A 27,696-nucleotide genomic window follows, 5' to 3' on the forward strand; every position below is an offset into this window, starting at 1 on the left:
CCCTTTCGAGTTGTACTTTGACCAGTTTTGGACGGAGTGTTCCAGGTGAGGGCGTGCCATAGACCAGTACAGCGGCATGAAAACCTTCTCCAATCTGTTTGTGGTCCACTTTTAATCATTCCTAGCATTCTGTTGGCCCTTTTTGCCGCCGCTGTGCATTGCACGGACGGCTTCATTGACTTGTCGACCAGTACTCCCAAGTGTCTTTCCTGGGGGGTCTCCAAGTACTGCACCGGACATCCTGTATTCGTGTATAATATTTTTGTTACCGACATGCATCATCGTACACTTATCCACGTTAAACCTCATTTTCCATGTTGTGGCCCATTTCTCGAGCGTGTTTGTCACGTTTCAGGTCTTCAATCCTCCTGCATCTTCACTACTCTGAATAATTTCGTATCGTCCTCAAATTTAATCACCTCACTCGTACCAATTTCCAGGTCATTTATAAATATGTTGAAGAGCATGGGTCCAAGCACCGAACCCTGTGGCACTCCACTGGTGACACTTTTCCAGTCTGAGTATTGTTCATTTACCCCCACTCTGTTTCCTATCCGCCAGTCAGTTTTTAATCCATGTGAGTATTTCACCCTTGATTCCATGGCTCACAATTTTTCGAAGTAGTCGTTCATGTGGAACCATGTTGAACGCCTTCTGAAAATCCTGATATACAATGTCGACCGGGTCACCCTTGTCTGTCTGCTTGTTTACTCCCTCGAAGAACTGCAGCCTGGCAGGCCAGGGTTTCAGGATATCCACAATGAATATGCATGAGAGAGGTCTGCCTGCACTGCCTTCTTGGTAAGCAAATCTCTCTTGTGCATGTTCATTGTGGATATCTTGAAAACCTGGCTTGCCAGTAGATCTTGAGGACCAGACTTGGGCAGCCCTGTTCTATGTGTTTCATAATCTTATTTTTTATAATTGTTTCCAATGTTTTGCCTGGCACTGAGGTCAGGCTTCTCCATAACTTTTAGCAAAGAGTTATTAGGAATGTTTGCCATCCTACCTCATCTGTGTTTTGCAGGATGTGGTATAAATTTTATCAATTACACCGTGCTTTATATTTTCATACATTTTCCTTTATTAATGTGGGACCAATGTTGGATTCCTGTGTAAGGTCTACTGGAGTTGGGGGGGATAGTGCACAGGTAGCGTTGTGCCGGGAATGTTGAAGGGGTGTGAGGGAAGGAAAGAGGCGCGCATGGTAGTGGGAGAGCGTGGGGGGTGAGGTGGAGAAGGGGGTGTCAGTGCCACTGTTGAGAACCCCTCCTTGAGCAGCAATAACTTTAGATTCCTGTGCTGTTCATCAGTCTCTCTCAGTGCCCTTGAGGAATTTTGGCCCCTTCTTCCACACACTACTGTTTCAGCCCTGACGTTTGAGGGCTTCAGGTCTTGCTATAACATTTAAGTCCACTTTTATGAAGAAACGTTAGGCTTGGTTTTTTTATCGTTGGCCATGGCGGCGTTAGCTCCAGTGCTCATAAGGAATTCTATGAGTGTTGGGAGCTTTTACCACTACGGACGGCGATGAAGAAACCCAACGCAGTTTACTCCTGGAGGAATTTTGCACAAAAAAATAATTCAAAATTCAGCATATAGTATCTGAGATTTGTATGAATATGTTAAAATAATAAAAAGAACACAATATATGTAGTCACAGTTTCAGTAGTAATTTAATTTAAAATTCAGTGACATAGGCTGGACTGAATAAACACTTCACAAAGAAACATATTTTAAAAACATAATCAGCAAATATGTAACAAAATATGGGAACCCTTTTGGACTACCATGACTCCCTTGGCTCGCAGCCAATTGCTTAACTGTTGATTCCATGTCTCTATTGCTATGTTACCGTTGGTATGCCTGTCTTGTTTTATATTATCTCATTGCATATGTTGGGAGTTGTACTTGGGAGGAGGACCTGGGGGTAAGGGGGGTTATGGGGGGACAAGGGGGGGAGATGTGTGTGGGGGTATTGTACAACAAAATTTGAGCTTGTTTGCGTTTCCTTTTGTGTATTTGTTTTTTCTTGATGAGCTCAATAAAATATATTTGAATATATGTAACAATGTATAAAAGTTGAGACTTCACAAAAGTCTCAGCTTAGGATATGCTAGCTTAACTAAGTCTCCTAGAACATCATCAAGCTAAAGAAAAAATACCTCCACAAATTATTCAAATGGCATTTTATGTATTAATTCTCCATCCTATCTTCTAAAGTTAAGCTTATATATTAAAAAAAAGTTTGAAAAAATACTTAACCGTATATATTCAAATATAACCCCATCCGAAAAAAAGGCTGACTCGAATATAAACCAAACTTGCGACCAGTGTTCTCCTCAGAAATTTTTTCCAGCCTGTTGGCATGAAAAAGTTGCCAGGTGGGGGCAGGATGGGGAAATTTGGTGGTGGGGAAAATTAAATTTGCACTATTTTTATTTATTATTATTATTTTCCAATGCTCAATATGACTCCCTTTCTTAAGGGTTGACACTTAGGCAGTGTTCCAGTAGCATTTAAGCCAACCTTGTAAATAAGTAATGCAGATCCTTTTATTCCAAATAGCTACTGGCTAGTATCGAACTTTCCATTTCTTTGAGAGAGTGATATTCAACCAACTTCAAACTCATGTTGAATCGGTTAATGCTTTGCGTCCCCAGCAATATGGTTTTTGTTTTAAGACATAGCACAGAGACAGTAGTTCCTGCCTTAGGGCTCCTTTATACAAAGCTGCGATAGCAATTCTACTACAGCAAATGCACTGAAGCCCATAGGAATTGAATGGACTTTGGTGAATTTGCCATGGGAGAATTGCTACTGTGGCCTTGTAAAAGGGGCCCTTACTGCGTGAACTCCATAGTCACCTAGACCAGTGTTTCTCAACTTTTTCAAGTCAAGTACCCCCTAAGTCTAACAAATACCAAGCAAGTACCCCAGCCCAAGCTCTGCCCCTTACCCCACCCCCATTTATAATAGTACTAATTGTAATGCAATTTCTTCCATTCATACACAATATAATCTTATTAATTCACAATTTAAAAAAAAAACAAAAAAACACACCACAAAGCACACTGTATGCAGAGAAAATGATAATTTATCATTTATACTTGTGTTATTTTTCAAGGCGGTCAAGGCAGATGACTAAAATATGCAATGTCGCCTCAGTAACAACTATAGTGCAAAATATAGATAGCAGATTATAAATTCTCAAAATGACACATTTCAATCGCTAAATTGAAAATAAAATCATTTTTTCTACCTTTGTTGTCTGGTGATTTCATGAGTCTCTGGTTGCACTTCCTTCTGACTATGCATCCAATATTTCTTTCTTTCTGCTTCCTGCATGCTTCCCCTCCTCGGACCTCATTCCTTACCCAACCAACATCTCTCTGTTCCTCCATGAGTCCAACTTTCCTTCCTCTCTCCTCTACCCCTATTGGCAACATGTCTCCCTTTCTCTCCCTCCTCTGTTATGATCTTGCATCTCACTGTTTTCCTCGGGGTCCCCCCCCCTGTCTCTTCTCTGTCTGCACCTCCCATAGTCCAGCATCTGCCTCATGTCATGGAAGATGATGGCAGATAAAGACCAAATGGCCCATTCAGTCTGCCCCTTTGGTCCAGGCCTCTGTCTCTCTGTTGCTTACAAATACCCTCCATCCCCAGCATTTGTTCTCTGTGTGTGTCTTGTCTCTCCTTCCTTCCAGTTCCACCTCTCTGCAATCTCTTTCTTCCTTTCCCACCTCTCTGCAATCTCTTTCAGGTTTCTCCCTCTATGTTCCTTCTGCTAACTTTTCGAGTCTTCCCACCTTTGTTTCAGGTCTTTCTGTATCTCACTGTCTTCCACCTCCCCAGGACCTGGTATATGCATATCTCTCTCCTCAGTTCAGGGTGTTTCCCCTCTCTGCAGTCTTTCTCTCCCTCTATACCCCTCTAGTCCAGCGATCTGCCCTGTCTTCCCCCTCCCTTTTGGTTTAAGTCTACTGTCTCACCCCTCCTCAAGGTCCTTTTCTATCTCTCTGTCTCTTCCTCTCCCCACCCCCCTAAAGTCCAGATCTAGCGTCTCTGAAAAGTTTTTTTTAAAGTTACTGACACATTCATACGCCCCTTCCCCTGTAATATCAACCATAACCCCCCCCAAACTCACTCACATTCTTCTTTCTGAAACTCCCCGAGCGTGGAAACATAACCAATTGTACCACAAAATCACCCTATACTGAGCAACAGATGCTCCTCTGAGCTCTTAACTCCTGCGCTGTAGGGTCCAACTTCTTTTTGATTTGAGTCAGGGTTCCCAAATACAAAGTGCACACATCCCAAAGAGGCTATTCTTTTGCTTTTATGCAATTCAAAAAGACATGGGGTATACACACAGCATCCCCCATTTGGGAAAATAATAAAGTATAGTATACTTCCAAACCAAGCAAAACATAACTCCCCCCCACACACACACACATACACACCAAAACAAAAAAAAGGAGCTCATGGGGTGGGGGAAGAGAGGTTATCTGCACAGTGAGAGGATAACTTACATGGATCGGCAGGTTCAACTCTAGAGAACTTTACAAAACCAACCAAACCGCTGAGGCTGTCCCGCAGGATTAAATAAAGGGGGTGGCTAACAGTTTCACTGCCATAGCTCCTCCTCCTCCTCAATTATCTTCCATTCAACCCCTCTACATACAAAATAATAAAAAGGAGGGGGGGGGGTTGAACAGAATTAAAATAAATGCAGGATCGGACTTAGAAGTCAGCGGCCCATCAGTCTGCCTTAGGAGGCCTGCATTCCGTTTTCAGCTCATCTCCCTCTCCCTTTCCCTTACAACTTTCTTTTTGGCTTCCCTATGCTGCAAATTTTGACTTTTTTTTTTTTTTTTTTTAACAACTGGTGGGAGATGGGGAAAAAAGACTGTACAAGAAAAATCTCTCCTGGCAAGGCAGTTAGTAACAGTGGAATCTGAATCGCCAGCACATTCTCATTACATGAAGGAAACACAGACGGTATAGTCGGCGGCAGCACATGTGCACACACAGACACCTACACACGCCTCTCACATTGATGAAAGCTACTGGTAAAAAATAAATAAATATCCCACCGGTTCACCTCCAAACCTCCTCCCTTACTCTTCAGGCTCCTACCCCAGCTGTTGGCCGTCCACCCCAGGACCTCTCCATACCACGGGTTGTAAATTAAGTGCTTCCAGTCAGCGCGGGTCTGTCCAAAGGTGTTTTGCTCTCCTCTTTGGCCATGGCGGGCTTACTAGTGTTGACACTCTTCCCGTACCGACGGCGGCACGGCTCTTTCTCAAAGTTGAAGCTCCTGCTGCGGCGCTGGAATTTTCATTGGCTCAGCTAGGGCACAACAGACCAATTACAAACAACCTCTGAGTTCTAAGGTCATTTGTGATTGGTCTGTTGTGCTGCAGCTGAACCAATGCAAAAAAACCCTCAGCAATAGGCGGTCTGAACCCAGCCAAAAAGTTGCCCAATAAAGCGGAGAGATTTGTGAGCTCTTGTAATGAGAACCGCTGTAGCTAGTACTGTCCCGTCAACTAGATTTTGAAGGGTAGTTGTGGTTTCAATATTTAACAAGTGCCGTTCCAGACTGTCTGAAATTCATAGCCGGGAGCTCACTTAAATTAGATGGGCGGAACGCCCGGCTAAAAGTCGCTAGGGAGAACACTGTTTGCGACAGTCTTATGAGGTAATTGTGGGGAACTCGTGTCAGTTATTTTGAGTAGTGAGATTGCATGGGGCAGGAGCATAGGAGGATCGCTCTTGCCTTGGCTTAACACTGGACTAGCAGGACTAGAGGTAGGCCAAAGAATGGCCTGCGATGGGTCCATATCTGTTTTATTTCCTTTTTGAGAAATTCTCCAACCTTTTTATTTATCATATTTATCTGTTTTAATTAGATTGTAAGCTCTATTGAGCAGGGATTGTCTCTTAACAGGTTTAATGTACAGTGCTGCGCATGTCTACGCGCTATAGAAATAATACAATACAATCCTGGGGAGAGGAAACCTTGGCTGTTGCTCAGTGATGATATCCAGTGGCCAAAGTTAGGCTGCCACAATTTTCAGGCTTTAGAACGCCATGAGGGTGACTCCTGACTGAAGGTTGTTTCTGCAATGGGGTGTGGGTGGACCTGGGTAGATGTGAATGAAGACTCACAGCGCCACATCCTAATCCTGACTCTGGTTAAGCTCTCTGAGGAGGACGGGATATAAAACAAATTAAATAAGTCAAAAGGGGATGGGATTTGATATACCACCTTTCTTTAATTGCAGTTTATTATATACTAGTCGTTAAACCCGTTACATTAACGGGTGCTAGAATTTGTCTGTCTGTATTTTTCTTTCTGTCTCTTTCCTCCCTCCATTTCCCTGTGTAGCGCTGTCTCTGCTTTCTTCCTCAGTCTGCACTCTCAAGCTGTAACATTACTGCTTAGCTTTTTCTCCCTGCAAGCATCTCTGCTCTCTTTCTCATCCCCAGTCTCTTTGCTATTTTTCTCTTCTTGCAGGGGTCTCTGCTCTCCTTTCTCTATATGTTCCTGATTCCTGCAAACTTCTGTTTTCTCTGTATGCTCTTGATCCTGTGTTTCCCTGTAGGTGTCTTTTCCCTTTTTTTTTTAATTTTTTTTTATTCCTTCTTCATGTATGGTTGATTTATTAAAAGTTTTTTTTATTTTTCCTATTTGTTGCATGCCTGTCTCCTTGGCCGCTGTATGTTTCTAATTTTTTGCTTTGTGTGTTTGTGTTTTTTTGCTGATTGTCTACTTGGTCGCTGTCAGTCTGTCTGTCTCATTGGCTGCTGTATGTCTGTATGCCTTTTTTTCAGTCTAACTCCTTGGCCACTGTATGTCTGGAAGGTTTTTTTTCCTGAATTTATCCTTGGGCATTGTAATTTTTTATTTTTTTCTGTTTGTCTCCTTGGCTGTTTGTATTTTTTTGCTCTCTGCCTGTCTACTTGGACGCTGTATGTAAGTATGTCTGTCTCCTTGGCTGCTGTATGTCTGTTTGTCATTTTTTTTCCTGTGTCTCTCTCTCCTTGTCCTCTGTGTTTTGTTATTTTTTCAATCTGTCTCTTTAGCCCCCTGTCCTTCTGTGACTGTCTGTGTGTCTCTCTCTACTTGTGCACTGTTGTTTGTTTGTTTTTTTCAATCTCTCTTTAGCTCCTGATCCCCTCTCACTGACCCTTGCGCAACTGCATGTAATTCCGGTTAGGTTTCCATGGCAACCCTGCTCGCGGGTCTGTGAGTGTAGGGCCGTTTTGTCGGGTCTGGCGGCGCCGGGTTGGGAAGAGTCCTGGCTCCTTTTTTGGTTTGGGCCCGTGCAGAGGGGCTCAACAGCGCACCTTTCCTTCCCTCCCTCCATCAGGTGCAGTGCAGCTCCACCAATGTTAAAAGCAGCCGCGTCGAAATCGGAGCCCTGCCACTGCCGTAGCACTTTCCCCTCTGCCTTGGTCCCGCCCCTTCTCTGACATATGGGACCGCGGCAGAAGGAACTTGTTACGGTGGCGGCAGGGCTCCAATTTCAAAGCAGCTGCTTTTAACATAGGCGGAGCTGAACTGTACCTGATGGAGGAAGGGAAGGAACGGTGGGGCAAATTTGGTCAACGGCAGGAATTGTTTGGCGGACCAAGCACCGTGAAACCGTGAGGAAGGCCGCCGCAGCCTCGCAGCTAGGTAAGGGGACAACAATGGCGCTTATGCTCAAGCCCCCGCCGCAGCTCCTCTCTCGATCCTGGTGCGGTTCGAGAGAGGATTCGTGGCGGCGGCTTGAGCATAAGCGCAATTGTTGTCCAAGTTGCCGAGTTTGGTGACGTAAACCCGCGCATGCGCACTAAAAAACACGCGACGGATCAAGGAACACGTTTTTTTTAGTGCGCATGCGTCCTACCATTTTATTATATTAGATGGGTAGCTGTATGTATTTTGTACCTGGGGTAATAGAGGGTTAATTAACTTGCTCAGTGTCACACACTGTCCCTTAGTTTACCCTATTCATGATTCACACATGTAAATAAGACCACTGCAAGGGCAGAGTTGGCCCTAGGCAAACCTTCAACATTATACTTCAACCTCAATTAACTTTAAGGCCCTTTGCTCATGTCCTTTCACCTTAGACCAAGGGTTCTCAACCCCATCCTCTGGGTAGACCCATCAGGTCAGAGTTTACATACAATATGATGGCAGATAAAGTCCAAATGGCCCATCCACACCATCTACATCATCCACTATCTTTTCCACTCCCTAAGAGATTATTTCAGTGAAAAGGTTTAAGCTAAAGCTAAATTTCCATATCGCTACCAAATTTTGGTTGGTTTGTGTTGCTGATGATTAGAGATTTCTGTTCTTTGTTGTTGAAAGCAGGTACAAATTAATCTTTAATTTGTTCTTTTTTGGCTGTTGCATTTCAGAACACGTCGGAGAGCAGCTATGCAGCGAACCTCCTGCAGTCCGACAGGCTGCAGCTGATCCTGGTAAAAATATGTTACAAGAATTCTCCACCAATAAAATATACTGTATTTTTCGCTCCATAAGATGCACCTGACCATAAGACACACCCTAGATTTAGAGGAGGAAAACAAGAAAAATTCTGAACCAAATTCTCCCTGCCAGGCTCTGTACCCTGTCCCCCCTCTGATGGTCTAGTGGTAGACTGAGACAGGGCAGGCAGAGACAAGGCAGGCAGGCCTAGAGGCTTAATGGCAGGCAGGCCCCATACCTCCCACATACCCTAAAGCATCCCCCCATCCCCCCTACGTATCCCCAGGACCTGTTTTAATCTTCCTCCCCCCCCCTTATCTTTAAAAATCCCTCCCTCCATCCTTTCCTAGATGGCTGTCTTGGTATTTTAAACATCCACCCCACCCCCAGTACCTTTTTTAAAATCCCTCCCTCGACAGCTGTCTTGCTATTTTAAACATCACCCACCCACCCCCTGTACCTTTCTAAAATCTCTTCCCCGTTCACTAGCTGTCTCCTCTTATTTCCCAGCCAACGGCACGGAGGTCAAAAGAGTGCGGCGGTCAGGAATAAAGTTTTCCGCGCTCCCGCTTGAGCCCGCGCTGTTTTCTGAATGCTTTCTGTCTTTATCTGTTAAATCCATTATTCTAATTTGTTTTTTATCTGTACCTCATGTATTAGCTCACCTTGTTGTGAACCGCCTACATAGAAACATAGAAACATGACGGCAGAAAAGGGCCAAGGCCCATCAAGTCTGCCCACTCTATAGACCCTCCCCTTAATACTATACAATGTTTTACCCTGACCCACTTAGGGATCCCACATGGGCGTCCCATTTATTCTTAAAATCTGGCACGCTGCTGGCCTCGATCACCTGTACTGGAAGCTTGTTCCATTGATCAATCACTCGCTCCGTGAAGAAATACTTTCTGGTGTCGCCGTGAAATTTTCCGCCCTTGAGTTTGAGCGGGTGCCCCCTTGTGGTTGAGGGGCCTCTGAGAAGGAAAATGTTATCTTCCACTTCTATACGTCCGGTGACGTATTTAAACGTCTCAATCATGTCTCCCCTCTCCCTGCGTTCCTCGAGAGTGTAGAGCTGCAAATTGTTTAGTCTTGCCTCGTACGAGAGACCTTTAAGCCCTGAGACCATTCTGGTGGCCATCCTTTGGACCGACTCGACCCTCTGCATGTCTTTGCGATAATGTGGCCTCCAGAATTGCACGCAGTATTCCAGATGAGGTCTCACCATGGTCCTGTATAATGGCATTATGACTGCAGGCTTTCTGCTGACGAAACTTCTACGGATGCAACCCAGCATCTGCCTTGCCCTTGAGGAAGCCTTCTCCACCTGATTGGCAGATTTCATGTCCGCACTAATGATTACTCCTAAATCTCGTTCTGCTGTAGTGCTGGTCAAGGTCTCCCCGTTCAAGGTATAAGTTCTGCATGGGTTTCTGCTACCCAGGTGCATGACCTTACACTTTCCAGCATTGAAGCCCAGCTGCCAGGTTGAGGACCAGCATTCCAATGTACGCAGGTCCTGCGCCATAATATCTTGTAGATTGTCCTCGCTTACCATATTACATAGTTTGGCGTCGTCGGCGAATAATGTTACTTTACCTTGAAGCCCTTGAGTCAGATCTCCTATGAATATGTTGAAGAGGAGTGGACCCAAGACCGAGCCCTGCGGCACCCCGCTGGTCACCTCAGAGAAAGTACCGTTAACCATCACTCTCTGAAGTCTGCCACTCAGCCAATCATTGACCCATGCCGTCAGAGTCTCTCCTAACCCCATCGATTTCATCTTGTTTAACAGTCTGCGGTGTGGGACGCTGTCAAAAGCTTTACTGAAGTCCAGGTACACTATGTCTAGTGAATCTCCTTCGTCCAGTCTTTTTGTTACCCAGTCAAAGAAGTTGATGAGGTTTGATTGGCAGGACCTACCCTTGGTGAATCCATGTTGATTGGGGTCCCGTAGATTCCCTTCGTCCAAGACCGTGTCCAATTGGCGTTTGATCAGTGTTTCCATGAGTTTGCATACTATCGATGTCAGACTCACCGGTCTGTAATTTGCAGCCTCTGTCCTGCAACCCTTTTTGTGTAGAGGAACGACGTTAGCTGTTTTCCAGTCCAAGGGGACTGTCCCTGTACTCAGTGAGAGATTGAAGAGCACGGCTAACGGTTCTGCCAGGACATCACCTAACTCCCTGAGCACTCTGGGGTGCAGATTGTCCGGTCCCATGGCTTTGTCCACCTTGAGTTTTGTTAGCTCAAGGTAAACCCCGCTGGGTGTGAATTTAAAATTCTGAAACGGATCTTTTGTGTTTGAATGTGGCTTCAATTGAGGGCCGGACCCTGGCGCCTCGCAGGTGAAGACCGAGCAGAAGTATTCGTTTAGTAGTTCGGCCTTTTCGGGATCCGATTCTGCGTAATTCCCGTCCGTTTTTTTCAGGCGTACTATCCCGTTTGTGTTTTTTTTCCTGTCACTGATATACCGGAAAAAGGATTTGTCCCCTTTCTTAATGTTGTTTGCTAGAGTTTCTTCCACTCGAAGTTTGGCCTCCCTGACTGCCGTTTTGACCTCTGTGGACTTGATCCTGTGTAGCAGTTGATCTTCGCTTTTCCCCGTGCGTTTGAAGGAAGCAAATGTGTTTTTTTTTCTCCTTAACGAGACGTGAGATCTCTGCGGTGAACCACTGGGGTTTGTCTTTTCTTCGCCGTTTGTGTGATGATTTTATGTAACGGCCGGTTGCCTCGTGTATGACAGATTTCAGGGATGACCACATATCCTCCACATTCCCTGTCTCAGTTTGGACCTGGAGCGCCTGATGGACGAAGACTCCCATGCGTGCAAAGTCCGTTCCTCGGAAGTTGAGTACCTTTGTTTTAGTGTTTGATCTATGGAAACCTTTCCTCAGGTGGAACCATACCATGTTATGATCACTGGAGGCTAGCTTATCTCCCACGAAGACTTCTGAGACGCTTTCCCCATTGGTGAGTACTAGGTCAAGGATCGTTTGGGCCCTAGTGGGCTCCATTACCATTTGATTGAGGCGTGCTCCTCTTATGGAGGCTAATAGCCTCTTGCTGCCGCTGGTTGTTGCTGAAGGTGTGCTCCAGTCTACGTCCGGCATATTGAAGTCTCCCATTAGTACAACGTCCCCCCGTAGAGCGATATTTTCTATGTCTTCGATTAGTTCCGTGTCTTTGTCTTCTGGTTGTCTTGGGGGTCTATATACCACACCAAGATACAGGCATTTTTCTCTCCCTCTGGCCAGGTTCACCCAGAGGGATTCCCCGGTGTACTTAACGTCCGTGATTCTGGTAGTTTTGATGCCTTCTTTAATGTATAGCGCTACCCCTCCGCCTAACCTGCCCTCTCTGTCTCGACGAAGTAAATTGTAACCCGGTATGGCCATATCCCACCCATGAGAGTCCGTGAACCAGGTTTCGGATATCGCAACCACATCTAGATCGGCATTCACTATCTCGGTCTCCAATTGCAGAATTTTATTGCCTAAACTGTGTGCATTGACATACATGGCCCTCCATCCCTTGTGTTTGCTAGGGCTGTCATGCGTATTATGGGTGCTTACCTTGGATACAGAAGGGTGGTTGTGTCTCGCCTCCACCGGATGATTCCTTACTGCTCTGGAATGTGAGTGGATACCCTCCCCCAACTTACCTAGTTTAAAGCCCTGCGAAGTAGGCGGGCTAGACGGTGTCCAAGTACGTTTTTACCTCTTCTGGTCAGGTGAAGTCCGTCCGGTCCCTGCAGTCCCTGGAGTGTCTTTCCATGGTCCAGGAATCCAAAATTCATCTCTATGCACCAGTTGCGAAGCCACTCGTTGGTACGTTGGATGCGTTCTTCCCTGGCTCTTCCTCTGTCTCTAACTGGGAGGATGGATGAGAAGACCACCTGTGCACCTGTTTGCTTCAGCTTCCTACCCAGGGCTCTGAAGCCTAGAACTTTTTCGGTATGGCGGTATATAAGAATAAAATTATTATTATTATTATCAGCTCTGGCAGAATACACATTTCACAGTTCATGGAAAAAAGGTGTAATATGGTCAAACTTTTTTTTCGATTGAAAATCAATCTAATAATGCACAATCTGTAAAGATATTTTTGAGCACCAGTGAAGTAAAAATGTTACAGTAATCGAGCTGGCTCAAAACCAAAGATTGTACCAGTGATCTGAAGGATGAAACATTAAAATATGCTCTAATTGTGCGCAGTCTCCATAACATGTGAAAGCCTTTTCGTACCAGTGTATCAACCTGATTCTTCATAGTCAAGATCTGGTCCAAAATCACTCCTAGAATTTTAATAGTGGATTAAACGGAATACATTTTAACATTTAAAGTCCGAGATGTCTCTGTACAGTTTTGGCGTGGGGATTGAGTTCTAATTCAGCCATCCACTACTTTGCCATTCTGCTTCTCTGTAGTAGAACATTTTTTGTTTGGTAGTTTTAACTGCAGTAATGTTCTTCGTAGAACTGCACTGAGTTCTTTCTAAATGTTTTGATTTCTCTTTTTTTTTTTTTTTTTACTTTATTAGTTTTATAATTTTGACAATCAATAAGATAATATATAAAAACACAATATTTATATGATGTTTTGAATTAAATTACTTGTGGGAAGAGTGGGTGGGGAGGGAATAAATTTATATATGTAAAATCATAATTGAATGAATTTCAAGTAATGTGTAAGTTTCAAATGATGTAATATTGTGTACTTGATGTAAGATGAAAAATGAATAAAGAATTTGAAGAAAAAAAAAACATAAGAAAAATCATGAAATCAGAAATATCATTAAATCCACATAAATCAAGGAAAATTTTGGATTACACAATATAGTTAGTCCACAATCAAATGAAGACGGTGCTGAAATGCTGAAAATTTACAAACAATTTGTGATCAGGAAAACCAAAAGGAGACATGACTGCCTTGGAACATTCCTTATAAACGGTCTGAGTCAGAATTAATTATCACTTACTATCCTAAGAGGTAATAAATTTAGATAGCTGCTGCGGTTCATAAAAAAACATATCTGTTCTCTTTATAAATCATAACACATTTGCAGGGGTACCTCAGAACAAAGGTCGCCCCCAACTGAACCACCTTAGGTCTCAGTATGAGAAACTGTTTCCTTCTCCTCTGTGTCGGACATGAAACATCTGGGTACATTCTTATAATGTTAGCCAAAAAGGAAACATCTTTATATCTGAAGAATATTTTTAACATCCATTCCCTATCTGAATCAATGGTAAACTGTACTAATAGTGTAGCTGGTACCTGAGTCTGTTTCCAACCTCTCTAGGAAATCAGTTAAATCCAAACTATCTGCAGATAAATTCTGCTGATTGGGAATTTAAGACCTAGATCTCACAGGTAAATAATATATTTTTAGAGAGAGGTGGATGTGAGGAATCGGGTACTTTTCAAAACTTCACTTGGGTAACACTGAAACATATATCTTTTGCCGATATGGAAAATAATTTTGAAAAATTAATAATCCGCAAATTACTTCTCCTAATGGAGTTTACCTTCATTTCTTGTTTGAAATGTAGACTTGCACTATCTTTAACCCAAATTAGTGCTTACGCTTCCAATAATTTTATTCTGGTGTCAAGTCATTTGATTTATTTTCCATTACCGAAGCTCTATTCTTCAAATCCAAATTTTCTGATAGTACCGCAGTACAATTTTGAGAGAGTTGCTCTATCTGATTTCCCAGGGTAGACTGGAAATTGAAATAGCCTCCCAAATTGTTTCCATATTAAAAACTGTAGGTTTAGGTAAGGGCAAAAACTCAGTTGTCCCAGGACAAGCAGGCAGCATATTCTTGACTGATGGGTGACGGCACCGACGGAGCCCCGGTATGGACAATTTTAGAGTGATTGCACTCTAAGAACTTGGAAAGTTCTAGCAGGCCGCACCGTACACGCGCCTTCCCGCCCGACGGAGGCGCGCGGTCCCCAGTTTCTTAGTTTCCGCGGAGCTAAGAAGACGCGTTCTTTTCAACGGCTGTTGAAAAGCCCTTTTTCTCGCCTTCCCGCTCGCGAAAATTGTGTGAGGAAGTATTTCTTCCTTCTTTCTTTTTCTTTTCTTTTTAAAAAAAAAAAAAAAATAAATTATTTTTTTCTTTCGGTTTCGCCCCGGCGGGGCCTGTTGCCATCATCGAGGCCTCGGCCTTCGATTTGGCAGAAGCTGTTTTTACGTTCATGTCCCCTCAGCCAGGGTTTAAGAAGTGCCAGCAGTGTGCACGGCCCATTTCACTCACCGACCCGCACAATTGGTGCTTACAGTGCCTGGGTCCAGACCATCGGGCTTCTACCTGCACCCGTTGTGCAACTTTGAAAAAGAGAACGTTAAAGAATCGACTCATTCAACAAAAGTTACTCTTCGGTGCCGACATGGCTGATTCTGCGGCATCGACCCCGGTGTCGGCTCCCCCGCAATCGGCACCCACTTCTTCAATGCCACACAACACCGCGACGGCGTTGCACCCAGGTAAGCCGGCTAAGAAGCCTTCCCCGCTGGAGCGCCCACCGGTCTCTGTGGCAGCGAGCCCAGTCCTGCCGACCACGAGGCGCCCGCGCAAATGCTCCGCCCCCATAGAGGTGAGTCCCTCGTCATCGGGTTCCTCATCCTCTGGGCGTCGAGCGGCACCACAGGTACCACAGAAAAAGAAATCGGTACCGGTGCCTTCACTGGACAAGCGCATAGCAGCCGTCCTACAGGTGCAACTTAAAGAGCAGTTGCAGCAGCTCCTTCCTGCTCTATTGGCACCAAACCTTCCAGGTCCGGTCTGTGCCACCGGTACCGACAGTGGGGCAGCCTCTATTGTCCGCGTCCACTTTATCGGTACCGGTCCATTCTGCCTCCTCGGTTTCCATGCCGGTTCTAGCACCGGAACCGAGAGCGCTACATCAGGCTGTCCAAACTTCGGCACCGGTACAGCCTTTTACCTCTCCCGGTACCACTTCTTTGAGGTCGGGTAAGTCGGTGCGCAAATCCCGACATCTTGAACCCTCGACACCGGAGTCTCGGGATCGAAGTTTCCAAATCAGGGATCCTGATCTGTGGGGTGACTCCGAAGAGCCTCTTCTCTCTGAGGGTGAATGTTCATCTTGTGAAGAGGAGCCTTCGGTTCAAGATCCATCCTCTAAACCAGATACTACCTCCTTTACGTCATTTTTGAAGGAGATGTGTGAGTCTCTCTCTATCCCCTTGGAGGCTGAGTCCAAGAAGTCCAAAGCGTTCCTTGATGCACTGGACTTTGACCAGCCTCCAAGGGAATTCCTCAAATTACCCCTCCACGATATTTTGAGGGAAACCTTTTATAAAAACCTTGAGACTCCTCTAACCATCCCTGGAGCCCCTCGTAAATTGGACTCCTTATACAAAGTCATCCCCATTCCTGGCTTTGATAAGCCGCAGCTTCCACACGAATCTCTTTTGGTGGAATCTACGCTTAAAGTCTGCAGGAGCTAGTGTGTACGCCTCAGTCCCTCCTGGCAGAGAAGGAAAGGCCATGGATAAATTTGGTAAAAGATTATACCAAAATGCTATGTTGGCTAACAGGTCAGTAAATTATGCTTTTCTTTTCTCCTTTTACCTAAAGCATCTCATTCAGAATCTGGCTTCTTTTGAGAAGTACCTTCCTGACCGTAAGAGATCTGCTTTCCACCAATGCTCTTCCTCTCTTCTCCAGCTTCGTAAGTTCATGGCCCGTTCGATCTATGATACGTTCGAACTTACCTCCAGGGCCACGGCCATGTCTGTTGCAATGCGGCGCATAGCCTGGCTCAGGGTGTCGGAGCTTGATGTAAATCACCAGGATCGACTGGCTAATGCTCCATGCTTGGGGGATGAACTGTTTGGTGATTCCATGGACTCCACCACCCAGAAATTATCCGCCCATGAGACTCGCTGGGACACTCTTCTGAAAACAAAAAAGAAGCCTCCACCTACCCGGCCATTTTGGCAGTAATCGGCCTATCAACGCCGTTATGTGGCTCGCCCTTTACCACCAGCTCCTCAACAGCCTAGGCGTCAGCGCCAGCAACAACGGCAAACCCCTAGGCCACCACAGCAGCAACAGGTGAAACCTCCTCCACAACAGAAGTCTACCCAACCCTTTTGACTTCGTTCTCCAGAGTATAGCCAGTGTTCTACCTTCTGCCTCTCTTCCTCAACCCATCGGAGAACGTCTTGCTTTCTTCATCAGCCGTTGGGAGTTCATCACCTCGGATCAGTGGGTCCTCAACATCATCCGCCACGGCTACTCTCTCAACTTTCAGACTCTTCCTGCCCAAAGTCTGCCAAGAGAGTCTGCTTTGAACACTCCTCAGTCTTCCCTCCTTCTTCAGGAGATTCAATCCCTCCTCCTTCTGAACACAATAGAGGAAGTTCCTCTAGATCAAAGGGGGCAGGGATTCTACTCCCGTTACTTCCTCGTCCCCAAGAAAACGGGATCTCAGACCCATTTTAGATCAGAATGCTTTTTCTAGCCACTCTTTACCCTCTTCTCACTCAAGGCGACTGGCTATGCTCCCTCGATCTCAGAGGCATACACCCACATTCCGGTCAATCTGGCCTCCAGACAGTACCTCCGCTTCATGATCAATCACTGTCATTACCAGTACAAGGTGTTACCCTTCGGTCTTGCCTCCTCCCCAAGAGTGTTCACTGCTTTTCTACGCTCTCACCACTTTCAAGTCTTTCCTTACCTGGACGACTGGTTAATCAAAGTCACTTCCTCTCAGACAGTGCTCCTTGCCACCAACCAGACCATCCTGTTTCTACAACTTCTGGGGTTCGAGATCAATCTACCCAAATCTCATCTCATCCCCACTCAGAGACTTCAATTCATTGGAGCGGTCCTGGACACAGTCCTCATGAGAGCGTTCCTGCCATCCAATCGTCTTCAAACTCTTCAATCTCTGTCAGCAGGTGCTGCCACAACGTTCCATCCCTGCCAAGCAAATGATGATACTCTTGGGTCACATGGCCTCGACTGTCCATGTCACACCCTTCGCACGTCTTCACCTGCGTACTCCTCAATGGACCCTAGCTACCCAGTGGTCCCAAGCGACGGATCTTTGCTCACGACACATATTTGTGACATCATCTCTTCATCAATCTCTACAATGGTGGTTGATATCCTCAAATCTCTCCAGAGGTCTTCTGTTCCATCTACCTCCTCATCAACTAGTCATCACCACCGACGCCTCCCCTTATGCCTGGGGAGCTTATTTGAACGAGTTCCAAACTCAAGGCCTTTGGACAGTCCAGGAAAAGAAGCATCACATCAATTTCCTGGAACTCAGAGCGATGTTTTATGCTCTCAAGGCTTTCCAACATCTTCTCTTCCCTCAAGTTCTCCTACTGTGCACAGACAATCAAGTTGCATGTACTACATCAACAAACAAGGTGGGACAGGCTCTCGCCTCTTGTGTCAGGAAGCCCTGAAGATTTGGTCTTGGACGACAGATCACCAATTATTCCTGAAGGCTGTCTACATTCAGGGAGAGTAGAATTCCTTAGCGGACAATCTCAGCAGGATTCTCCAGCCTCACGAGTGGACTCTCGATCCTTTGACTCTCCAGTCCATTTTCGCTCAATGGGGCACTCCTCAAGTAGACCTCTTTGCAGCTCCTCACAATCATCAGCTGCCCCTCTTCTGCTCCAGACTCTACTCTCCTCACCGTCTGGCAGCGGATGCATTTCTTCTGGATTGGTCCAATCTGTTCCTGTATGCTTTCCCTCCTCTGCCTCTCATGCTCCGGACCTTGTTCAAGCTCAACAGGGAACAAGCCACCATGATTCTAATTGCTCCACGGTGGCCCAGACAACATTGGTTCTCCCTTCTACTTCAACTCAGTTCCAGGGAGCCTATTTTTCTTCCATTGTTTCCTTCTCTGCTTACGCAGCATCAGGAGATCCTTCTGCATCCCAACCTCCAGTCTCTGCACCTGACAGCTTGGTATCTCTCGGGCTGACTTCAAATGATACTCTTTTGTCTCAGCCCGTTCGTTCTATTCTGGATGCCTCCAGGAAACCTGCCACTCTTCAATGTTACCATCAGAAGTGGACACGGTTTTCTTCCTGGTGTCTTCTTCATCATCATGATCCCACTTCCCTTGCAGTGGAGACCTTGTTAGATTATCTTCTTTCTTTGTCTGACTCTGGTCTCAAGTCCATCAGAGTCCACCTCAGCGCTATTGCTGCTTTTCATGAGCCAGTTCATGGTAAACTTCTCTCAGCTCATCCTTTGGTTTCCAGATTCATGTGGGGTCTTTTCAATGTGAAACCACCTCTTAAGCCTCCTCCTGTTGTCTGGGATCTCAATGCGGTTCTTTCCGCCTTAATGAAGCCTCCGTTTGAACCTTTAGCTACAGCTCCTTTCAAGTTTCTCACTTGGAAAGTGGTCTTCCTTATTGCTCTTACCTCTGCCAGGAGGGTCAGTGAGCTGCATGCACTAGTTGCGGATCCTCCTTTTACAGTCTTTAATCACGACAAGGTGGTTCTGCGTACCCATCCAAAGTTTCTCCCTAAGGTTGTCTCTGAATTTCATCTCAACCAATCAATTGTTCTGCCTGTATTCTTTCCAAAACCTCATTCTCATTCTGGAGAATAGGCTTTGCATACTTTGGACTGTAAGCGGGCTTTAGCTTACTATTTGGAGCATACTAAGCCCCACAGATCAACTCCCCAACTCTTTCTGTCCTTTGATCCGAATAAATTGGGACATCCTATTTCTAAACGCACGTTATCCAATTGGCTTGCAGCGTGCATTTCATTCTGTTATGCTCAGTCCGGACTGACACTGGAAGGTTCTGTCACGGCCCATAGAGTTAGAGCTATGGCAGCATCTGTAGCTTTCCTCCGTTCCACTCCTATTGAGGAAATCTGCAAGGCTGCTACTTGGTCCTCAGTTCATACTTTTACATCTCATTATTGTCTGGATGCTTTCTCCAGACGGGATGGACACTTCGGCCAATCTGTTTTGCAACATTTGTTTTCCTTCCCTCCATCCCTCTTTTTGTTAGCTTGGAGGTCACCCATCAGTCAAGAATATGCTGCCTGCTTGTCCTGGGATAAAGCACAGTTGCTTACCGTAACAGGTGTTATCCAGGGACAGCAGGCAGATATTCTTGTGTCCCACCCACCTCCCCGGGTTGGCTTCTTAGCTGGCTTATCCTAACTGGGGACAGAGCGCCTCCGTCGGGCGGGAAGGCACTTGCGCGTGCGCGGTGCGGCCTGCTAGAACTTTCCAAGTTCTTAGAGTGCAATCACTCTAAAATTGTCCGTACTGGGGCTCCGTCGGTGCAGTCACCCATCAATCAAGAATATCTGCCTGCTGTCCCTGGATAACACCTGTTACAGTAAGTAACTGCTTTCTGGTTGCCCCTGGTAAAGTCAAAGTACTTGGGTTTGCTGCAGATATTCCTGAAACAACTTAACTTTTATTTGATCCTCTTCTCCTCGCGGCTGCTTAGATGGAACTTCACACTCCCTCTGCTTCCACATGGCTCCGGGAACTTCGCCCTGCTGGTCAAGCAGGAAGGCATCCTGAATAGGACTTGGTGTCGGCTGCTCCTCTCCCAGTACACCAGCTTCCGCTTTTGCCGCATCAGGGCGAGCCGGAGGACTCCGTTCCTCCGGAGAGAGGCTGACACCCTGAAAGGAAGGGAGATGCGCCTTAGCCAGCGCTTCCCCTCCAGCCGAGGTATTGCTCTCTGGATACTGCTGCGTCCCATGGCTTTGCTGAACAAACTCGTCCATCAGGCCTACTATAGGTAATCGTTCACCCGGTAACCCTGGGTGCTTAGACTTTCTTTTAACCATTTCTGGGTAGGAAAAAGAGTCAGTCTGCTACGATGTTGGTGTGCTGCTGCGAGCTGCCATCTTGTCAAGCTCCGCCCCCAACTCCAAAAAGCTCCAACTCAAAATCGACTTGTTTTCTTTTTATCTTCAGTGTTGCAAATTTATCTTAATTTTAGATACTGCTTTTCATGTTACTCTTTGAAATCTTAAGCCTGCATACTTCTTTTTTAAAAAAAAATTCTTTATTCATTTTATAATTCACAACAAGTGTACAGTAAATATCAAACGATTAGAATACAATATCACTTGAAAATCTACCATATCATACAACAACTTCTTAATTTCAGGGGCAAGCACTCATCTCATCACTACCAAGGAACTATTCACAACTTTGCAGGAACTGTAGTGATACTTATAGAAGTCTGACCATATTGTATGATCAGCTGGAAGAAAACAGCAGCCTGTGCATTGACCTGGAAGATGCGGTAAGTGCCTGCCTGGGGGAGGGGGGGGGCAATTTCTCCAAATGGGCTAGTTTTGCACATCCCAGGACAGGAATGAACTTTATTCCTAAGCCTGGCTCTGTGGAATATGATGTCAGTCTCTTAAATTTACTGCTATTGCTTGTCATATGATGGGGAGTTGTTAAAGCATAGAAGCCTGTGTAGAACAAAGGGAGGAAGATTCTGCCCAATGAGGAAAACTTTTTTTTTTTTTTTTTCATACTACAACAAGTGTATCATAGAAATTTAAACGATCTCATAAAATATACACTTGATTTTCTTTCATGAACCACTGTAAACATTCATGTACAATAATAACTGAAAATGTATGTATTACATAATATATATAACAATTGTTACTAAAATTTAAAACCCTCCCTTCCCTCCCAATACAAATAACAATTATAATAAAAATATTGACAAATACATATATATTATGAGATAAATAAAATAATACCCACCCACCTCCCCTCCTAACAAATAATTTATTATGGGAAAATGATATCATTCATTACAGAAGTCTGCTAATGGTTCCCAGATCTTCTGAAATTTACCTAAGTAACCTCTCTGTGTTGCTAATGCATATATATATATATATATATATATATATATATATATATATATATATATATATATATATATATATATATATATATATATATATATATATATATATACTGAATTCCACCAGAAGTTATAATTTAACCTATCATAATTTTTCCAATTATATGTTATTTGTTGTACTGCTACCCCAGTCCAATATAAATAAAAGTTTGAGGAAAACTTTCTAAAGAGAGCCCTCTTCAAAATAGAGACAGTAACCATCTGCTACCCAAATAATTTCTAATTCCTCTCTGCCTCCTTGCTGTATAGATAGTGTCATGTCACAGGAATGGATGTAAGCTTAGCAAATCTGTGCCTAAGTAAGTTATCCATTCATTTGTTGCTAGCGACTGTATAACTTTGAATTTTTTTTTTAATCTTGAGTTTTCAAAGCTGCCCAAAAATGCAATACAATATACATTACATTAGGGATTTCTATTCTGCCATTACCTTGCAGTTCAAGGCGGATTACAAAAGAATTATTCAAGATGAATTACAACAAGAACTTACAAAAAAAAAATTGGTCATTTTCAAAAAGAGTAAGAAATGGGTAAGGTTATTTGTTTGGGGTAGTTGGCTTTAGTGAGAGGTGGAGTTTGAGACTTGCGGTATTTCTTTTTTCAGAGTTTTCTTGAAGAGTATGGTCTTTATTTCTTTTCTAAAAGTCTTGTAGTCGAGGGATGCCGTCAGTAGATTGGCGATTTGGTTGTCTAGTTTGGCTGCTTGAGTGGCCAGGAGGCCATCATATAGTTTTTTCCGTTTGACCTCCTTAATTGGGGGGTATGAGAATGGGGTGTGTTTTCCTATGTCTGGTGCGGTGTTGTGGATGAGGCGGTTATTCAGGTAGTTTGGACTGTCTCCGTATAAAGTCTTAAATAGTAGACAGTAGAATTTAAATTGTATTCTTGCTGGGATCGGAAGCCAGTGCGATTGGAGATATGCTTCTGTAATATACATACAAATAATAATTAAATAAGCATTTATAATCAATCAGTATCAATAAAACAATAAAATCCCCCCCACCCAACTGACATTTTCAACAAGGAATAAAATCACACAAAAGATATACTCCCTCCCTGGATGCGTGTGTATTATACCAACAGAAATAAAGATAAAGACTACTAACGAATACACAAAAGATGTCAATGGGCCCCAAACTAACTTGATTATCTTAGAATGCCCCAACATATCCGCATTCATCTTCTCATACTTGTAGCTTAAGCATAAATTCACCCACCAAAAAGTAAAACTAAGGTAATCCAAATTTTTCCAGTATCCTTCTTTTTTTAATTCTCTGGATTGTGGTTTGTTTTATTTTTCATGCATGGTAACTTTCCAGTAGCCCAGACAGTGTTCTAGATCAGTTTTGGAACAGTGGTTGATTTAAATTGTCCATCCTTTATTTTTGATTAGATTAATCATACTTGAGTCACTGGTCACACCGTAATGTGTCCAGTCTTTTTCTGTTAATCTTTCTTGTGTGACCTGTGGAATGTCTGCTCTGCCTTTAACAAGCTTGCTTACATTCACAGCCTCTTTCTCTTGTTCTCGCCATCTACTTGCACCAACTGAGACCTGACTCTGCCCTATATCACGGAGGTTACCATTTCTCCTATACACCTCATTCAGTTAGTTGTGGAGGTGGGGTTGGCCTGTTAAACATCTTCTTGTAGATTTCAACCTCCTCTTCTACCTAAATCTCACTGCTTTTCTTCCTTCAAAGTCCACTCTATCCATCTATCTGCTCCTCTAGCTCTCCAAGTAGCAGTCATTTATTGACCTTTTGATAAGTCCTTTTCTTCCTTTCTCACTGACTTTGACTTTTCCTTCTTTTTGAACCTTCATCTCCTTCCCTCATTTTCAGTGATGTTAACATTCATGCTAATGACCCCTCTGACTCTTATGCCTTGAGATTTCTCACCTTAACATTCTCATTCAGTCTTCAGCTGTGTTCCACTATGCTTACGTACCAGAATGGCCACTCCCTTGATCTTCTCTTCTGCTCAGCCACCAATTTCTGTACATCGGTTCTTCCCTCTCAGACCATCATCTGATAACTCTCACAATTTGCCAGCCAATCTCCACCAATTCATTTAGGAATCTTCAGGCTATTGACCCTTGCACTCTCTCCACCACTGTTTCATTCTCCTTTCAACCACTATGTTATGTAAGTGTCAGTGAAGCTCCTCCCATTCCATGCTCTAAGACGTGTTAAACCCCCAGCCCTGGCTGACCTCTGAAATCTGATACTTAACATTTCTGTGCCCGTTCTGCTGAATGTCTTTGGCTCAAATCCCATACTCATGCTGACTTCCTGCATTTCAAATTCGTTCCGACCTCCTTTCCAGTCTGCTATTTCACTTGCCAAACAAGACTACTCGTTGTCCTCTTGCACCGCGGTTTGTTTGGTTAGGTTCTGTTGAGTCGCTGTGCTCACGTCTTTAATTTCCTTTATTTTCATTTTTTTCTTCAGTTCATATATTTTTGACTGGGTTCCCAGTCGTCTTCTGGCTGCCTGGCCTCGCAGGGCCGTGGCTGTCTTTTCTTATGTCCCGGCCTCGTTCCGGATTTTAAAACTGTAGTAAGTGCAGCCGGGTTATCTCCATCACCGATCCTCATCGTTGGTGTGTGGAGTGCCTGGGTGCAGAGCACCACGCCTGAGTCGTGTCCCTATTGTGCGACTTTACAACCGCGGGCTCTTCGTCGAAGGGTCTCCTGCTACTCCGGCCTCGGGTAAGTCTCCTCTTCCCTCCTCCAGTGTACCGACAAAGAAGCCTACCTCAGAGTCTCATGTCAGCGCTGCCTCGTCGGCATCTTCGAGACATCTATCTAAGCGTGCCTCCTCACATAGGGAATACTCTTCCTCGAGGTCGCCTCCAAAGGAGCGCACTACTGCACCTCCAACCCACCTACCCTTTGGTCTCGGTGCCTATGTTCAAGGACATGCTTAAGGCTATCATTACCACACAGCTTTCCTCGGTGGTGAGCCAGCTAGTCCCGACTTTGACGCCTTTGACCTTGGTCTCGACTCAGTCGCGGTCTGACTAGCCTGAGCATTCCCTCATCTCTCGAGGCCTCACCCGTAAGATTCGTCGGGTTTCCTCGAGCGAATCTTCCTCCCCTGAGTCGCCGAGGACTTTTTGGGGGGTCCAGGCTGGGGACATGTTTTTCCCCCGCTACTGCGGCGAGGCTTGCCTCTTCTAAAAGGCCCCGATCTTTCCCGCCCTGTTGGGGCAGGTCTCCGACCTCAAGACCATCTACACACACACTTGTCTTCGAATTGGACTCTAGTGTATGTTCCCCATCGAGGCGATTGCTGGCTTCTAAAGGGCCTACTTCGAAGCCGGTTGGGGAATTTTCCTATACCCCTTCTTCTCCGAGGCTTCACCAGTGATTCCCTCGGACTCCGGGGACTTCCCTGGTCCATCTTGCATGGGGCCGTTCCTCGATGCCCCCTAGACGCCTTAATCGAACTTCTTCAGTCTCCCGTTCACGGGACTGAGGCTCTGGCTTACTATTCCAGGAAAGTTTCTCCCTCTTTCTCGGCCGCACCCCGGTCTCGGTCGGAGTCTTCCCCGGAGGATGAATCTTCTTCTCGGACCTCCTCCTTTTCTCGTTTCATCTCTGACATGGGCAGAGCTTTGAACTTGGATCTTCAGTCCGACTCCCGCTTTACCCAGGAATACCTGGCGGAAATGGGAGTTGACAATACGCCTCGTGAGGCGCTTCGCCTTCTGTTGCATCAGGTTCTCCGGCAGACGTTTCTCCGGAACCTGGAGACACCATTTGCGGTTAAGTTTCAAGTTTTCAAGTTTATTATAACATTTGATTAATCGCTTATTCTGAATTCTAAGCGATGTACAAAGTAATAAAATTACAAAAGTACAAAATAAGGGGAGACAAACTTAAAAGAAATGTATCATAGCTACTGATACATAATAATGATTAAAATTAGAAATATAAACAACAAGTTTCATAGCTACTAATACATAATAAATTAAGATAGACGGCTGTTCCCTCCAAGTTGGAGTCCTGTTACCGGACTATCCCGGTTAAAGGGTTTGAAAGTGCTCAGCTTTCCCACCAATCTTTGGTGGTTGAGTCTTCCTTGAAGAAGTCTAACCCCTCGAAGGTTTACGCGGCCGTACCCCCGGGCAGGGAGGGCCGTACGATGGACAAATTTGATCGCCGCCTTTATCAGAATTCGATGATGGCAAACCACGTCCTTAACTACAATTTCATCTTCACGTTCTACCTCCGGTTCTGTATAGATGCCCTCCGCTCGTTCTGGGAGGTCGTACCAGAGCCTCGGCGTCGGGAGTTTCGTCTCCTCGAGGAGACCCTCTCCCAACTCCGCCTGTATATGTTTCAGGCCTTTTACGATGTCTTTGAATTGTCTCGAGAGTTACAGCCTTTGCGTTCGCCATGTGTCGCCTCGCTTGGCTCCGGATTGTGGTTATGGATCCGAATCTACAGGATCGACTTGCCAATCTTTCGTGTGTGGGTCATGAGCTCTTCGATGATTCCATCGAGGCAGCCACGAAGCACCTCTCGGACCACGAGCGGTCCTTTGCGTCTCTGGTGAAAATTAAACTGAAGGCCCCTCCGGCTCACCAATATAAAATTCCTCTCCGGAGGTATCCACAAAAATCCACTCCTGCTTTCTCTAGGCCTCCTTCGAAACATAGTAACATAGTAGATGACGGCAGATAAAGACCCGAATGGTCCATCCAGTCTGCCCAACCTGATTCAATTTAAATTTTTTTAATTTTTTCTTCTTAGCTTTACCCAGTACTGTGCTTGGGTTCCAACTGCCGAAATCTCTGTTAAGACTTACTCCAGCCCATCTACACCCTCCCAGCCATTGAAGCCCTCCCCAGCCCATCCTTCACCAAACGGCCATATGCAGACACAGACCGTGCAAGTCTGCCCAGTACTGGCCTTAGTTCAATATTTAATCTTATTTTCTGATTCTAGATCCTTTGTGTTCATCCCACGCTTCTTTGAACTCAGTCACAGTTTTACTCTCCACCACCTCTCTCGGGAGCGCATTCCAGGCATCCACCACCCTCTCCGTAAAGTAGAATTTCCTAACATTGCCTTTGAAACAGCCACTGCAGCAGCAGCAACGTCAACCTAGACGCTGCCCTGGTGAAGACCGGGCCGTCCTTTTGACAATTCCGGTCTGAGCCTTCGGGCTCCCTTCCTCCTGGAGCCTTCTCCCTTCCCCATTGGGGGTCGTCTCCATCATTTCTATACCCAGTAGGAAAGTCTTACCACCGTCTGTGTCCTGGAAGCGTCTTGAATCTACTCGCCAATGTTACCATCAGAAGTGGACCCGCTTTTCTTCCTGGTGTGCTACTCGGCACCAGGAGCCGCTGTCTGCCTCCTTATCGGCTGTCCTGGATTATCTGTTGCACTTGTCTGGCACTGGGCTCAAGTCCTCTTCAGTTCGAGTCCACCTTAGTGCCATTGCTGCTTTTCATCAGCCGATTGACGGGAAGCCTATCTCTGTTCATCCTGTGGTTTCCCGCTTCTTGAAAGGCCTTTTCCACATTCATCCGCCCCTTAAACCTCCTCCGGTGGTTTGGGATCTTAACGTGGTCCTTGCTCAATTGATGAATTCCCTGTTCGAGCCGCTGGCGTGGGCTCACTTGAAGTATCTTACTTGGAAGGTTGTGTTTCTTATTGCTCTCACTTCTGCCCGTCGGATTGGTGAGCTTCAAGCCTTGGTGGCGGACCCACCTTTCACTGTCTTCCATCGTGATAAGGTGGTCCTCCGTACCCATCCTAAGTTCTTGCCTAAGATTGTTTCTGATTTTCACATCAACCAATCCATTGTTCTTCCTGTGTTTTTTCCGAAGCCCCATTCTCTTGATTGTAAGCATGCGCTGGCCTTCTACTTGAAGCGTACCACTCATCATCGTTCTGTTCCTCTCTTTCGATCCCAATCACTTGGGTCGCTTGGTTTCTAAGTGGACCATTTCTAACTGGTTGGCTGCTTGTATCTCTTTCTGTTACGCTCAGGCTGGTCTCTCCCTGCCGGGTCGAGTCATGAGATGTGTTGCAGATGCTGCTGCCTTGGCAGCAGAGGTACTTTACAGTCTGACCTGGTTGCTATGGCCACAATCCCTAGCCAGAGGAGTTCTTCTCCCCATCTCCACATAGGTGATTCTGACCACAGATGCCAGCCTTTACAGATGGGAGTTCACTGTGAAGGGCATCTGGTTCAGGGATGTTGGTCCCCTTCCTAGAGAAAGTGGATGATCATCTGGTTGTT

General features: G+C 45.3%; 1 protein-coding gene across 2 annotated transcripts in view; it reads left to right on the forward strand.

The window, feature by feature from the left end:
* The window catches only part of OSTM1 (osteoclastogenesis associated transmembrane protein 1), a 79,538-nt gene that overhangs the window by 24,636 nt on the left and 27,206 nt on the right, over nt 1–27,696 (forward strand). For both annotated transcript variants that reach the window (XM_033937018.1, XM_033937019.1), the window contains exons 4-5: nt 8,422–8,484; nt 20,658–20,795. In XM_033937018.1, coding sequence (XP_033792909.1) covers nt 8,422–8,484; nt 20,658–20,795 — 201 coding nt within the window. The remainder of the gene's footprint in view (nt 1–8,421; nt 8,485–20,657; nt 20,796–27,696) is intronic.

Source organism: Geotrypetes seraphini, chromosome 3 (genome assembly GCF_902459505.1).
Source record: "Geotrypetes seraphini chromosome 3, aGeoSer1.1, whole genome shotgun sequence".
Taxonomy (NCBI): domain Eukaryota; kingdom Metazoa; phylum Chordata; class Amphibia; order Gymnophiona; family Dermophiidae; genus Geotrypetes; species Geotrypetes seraphini.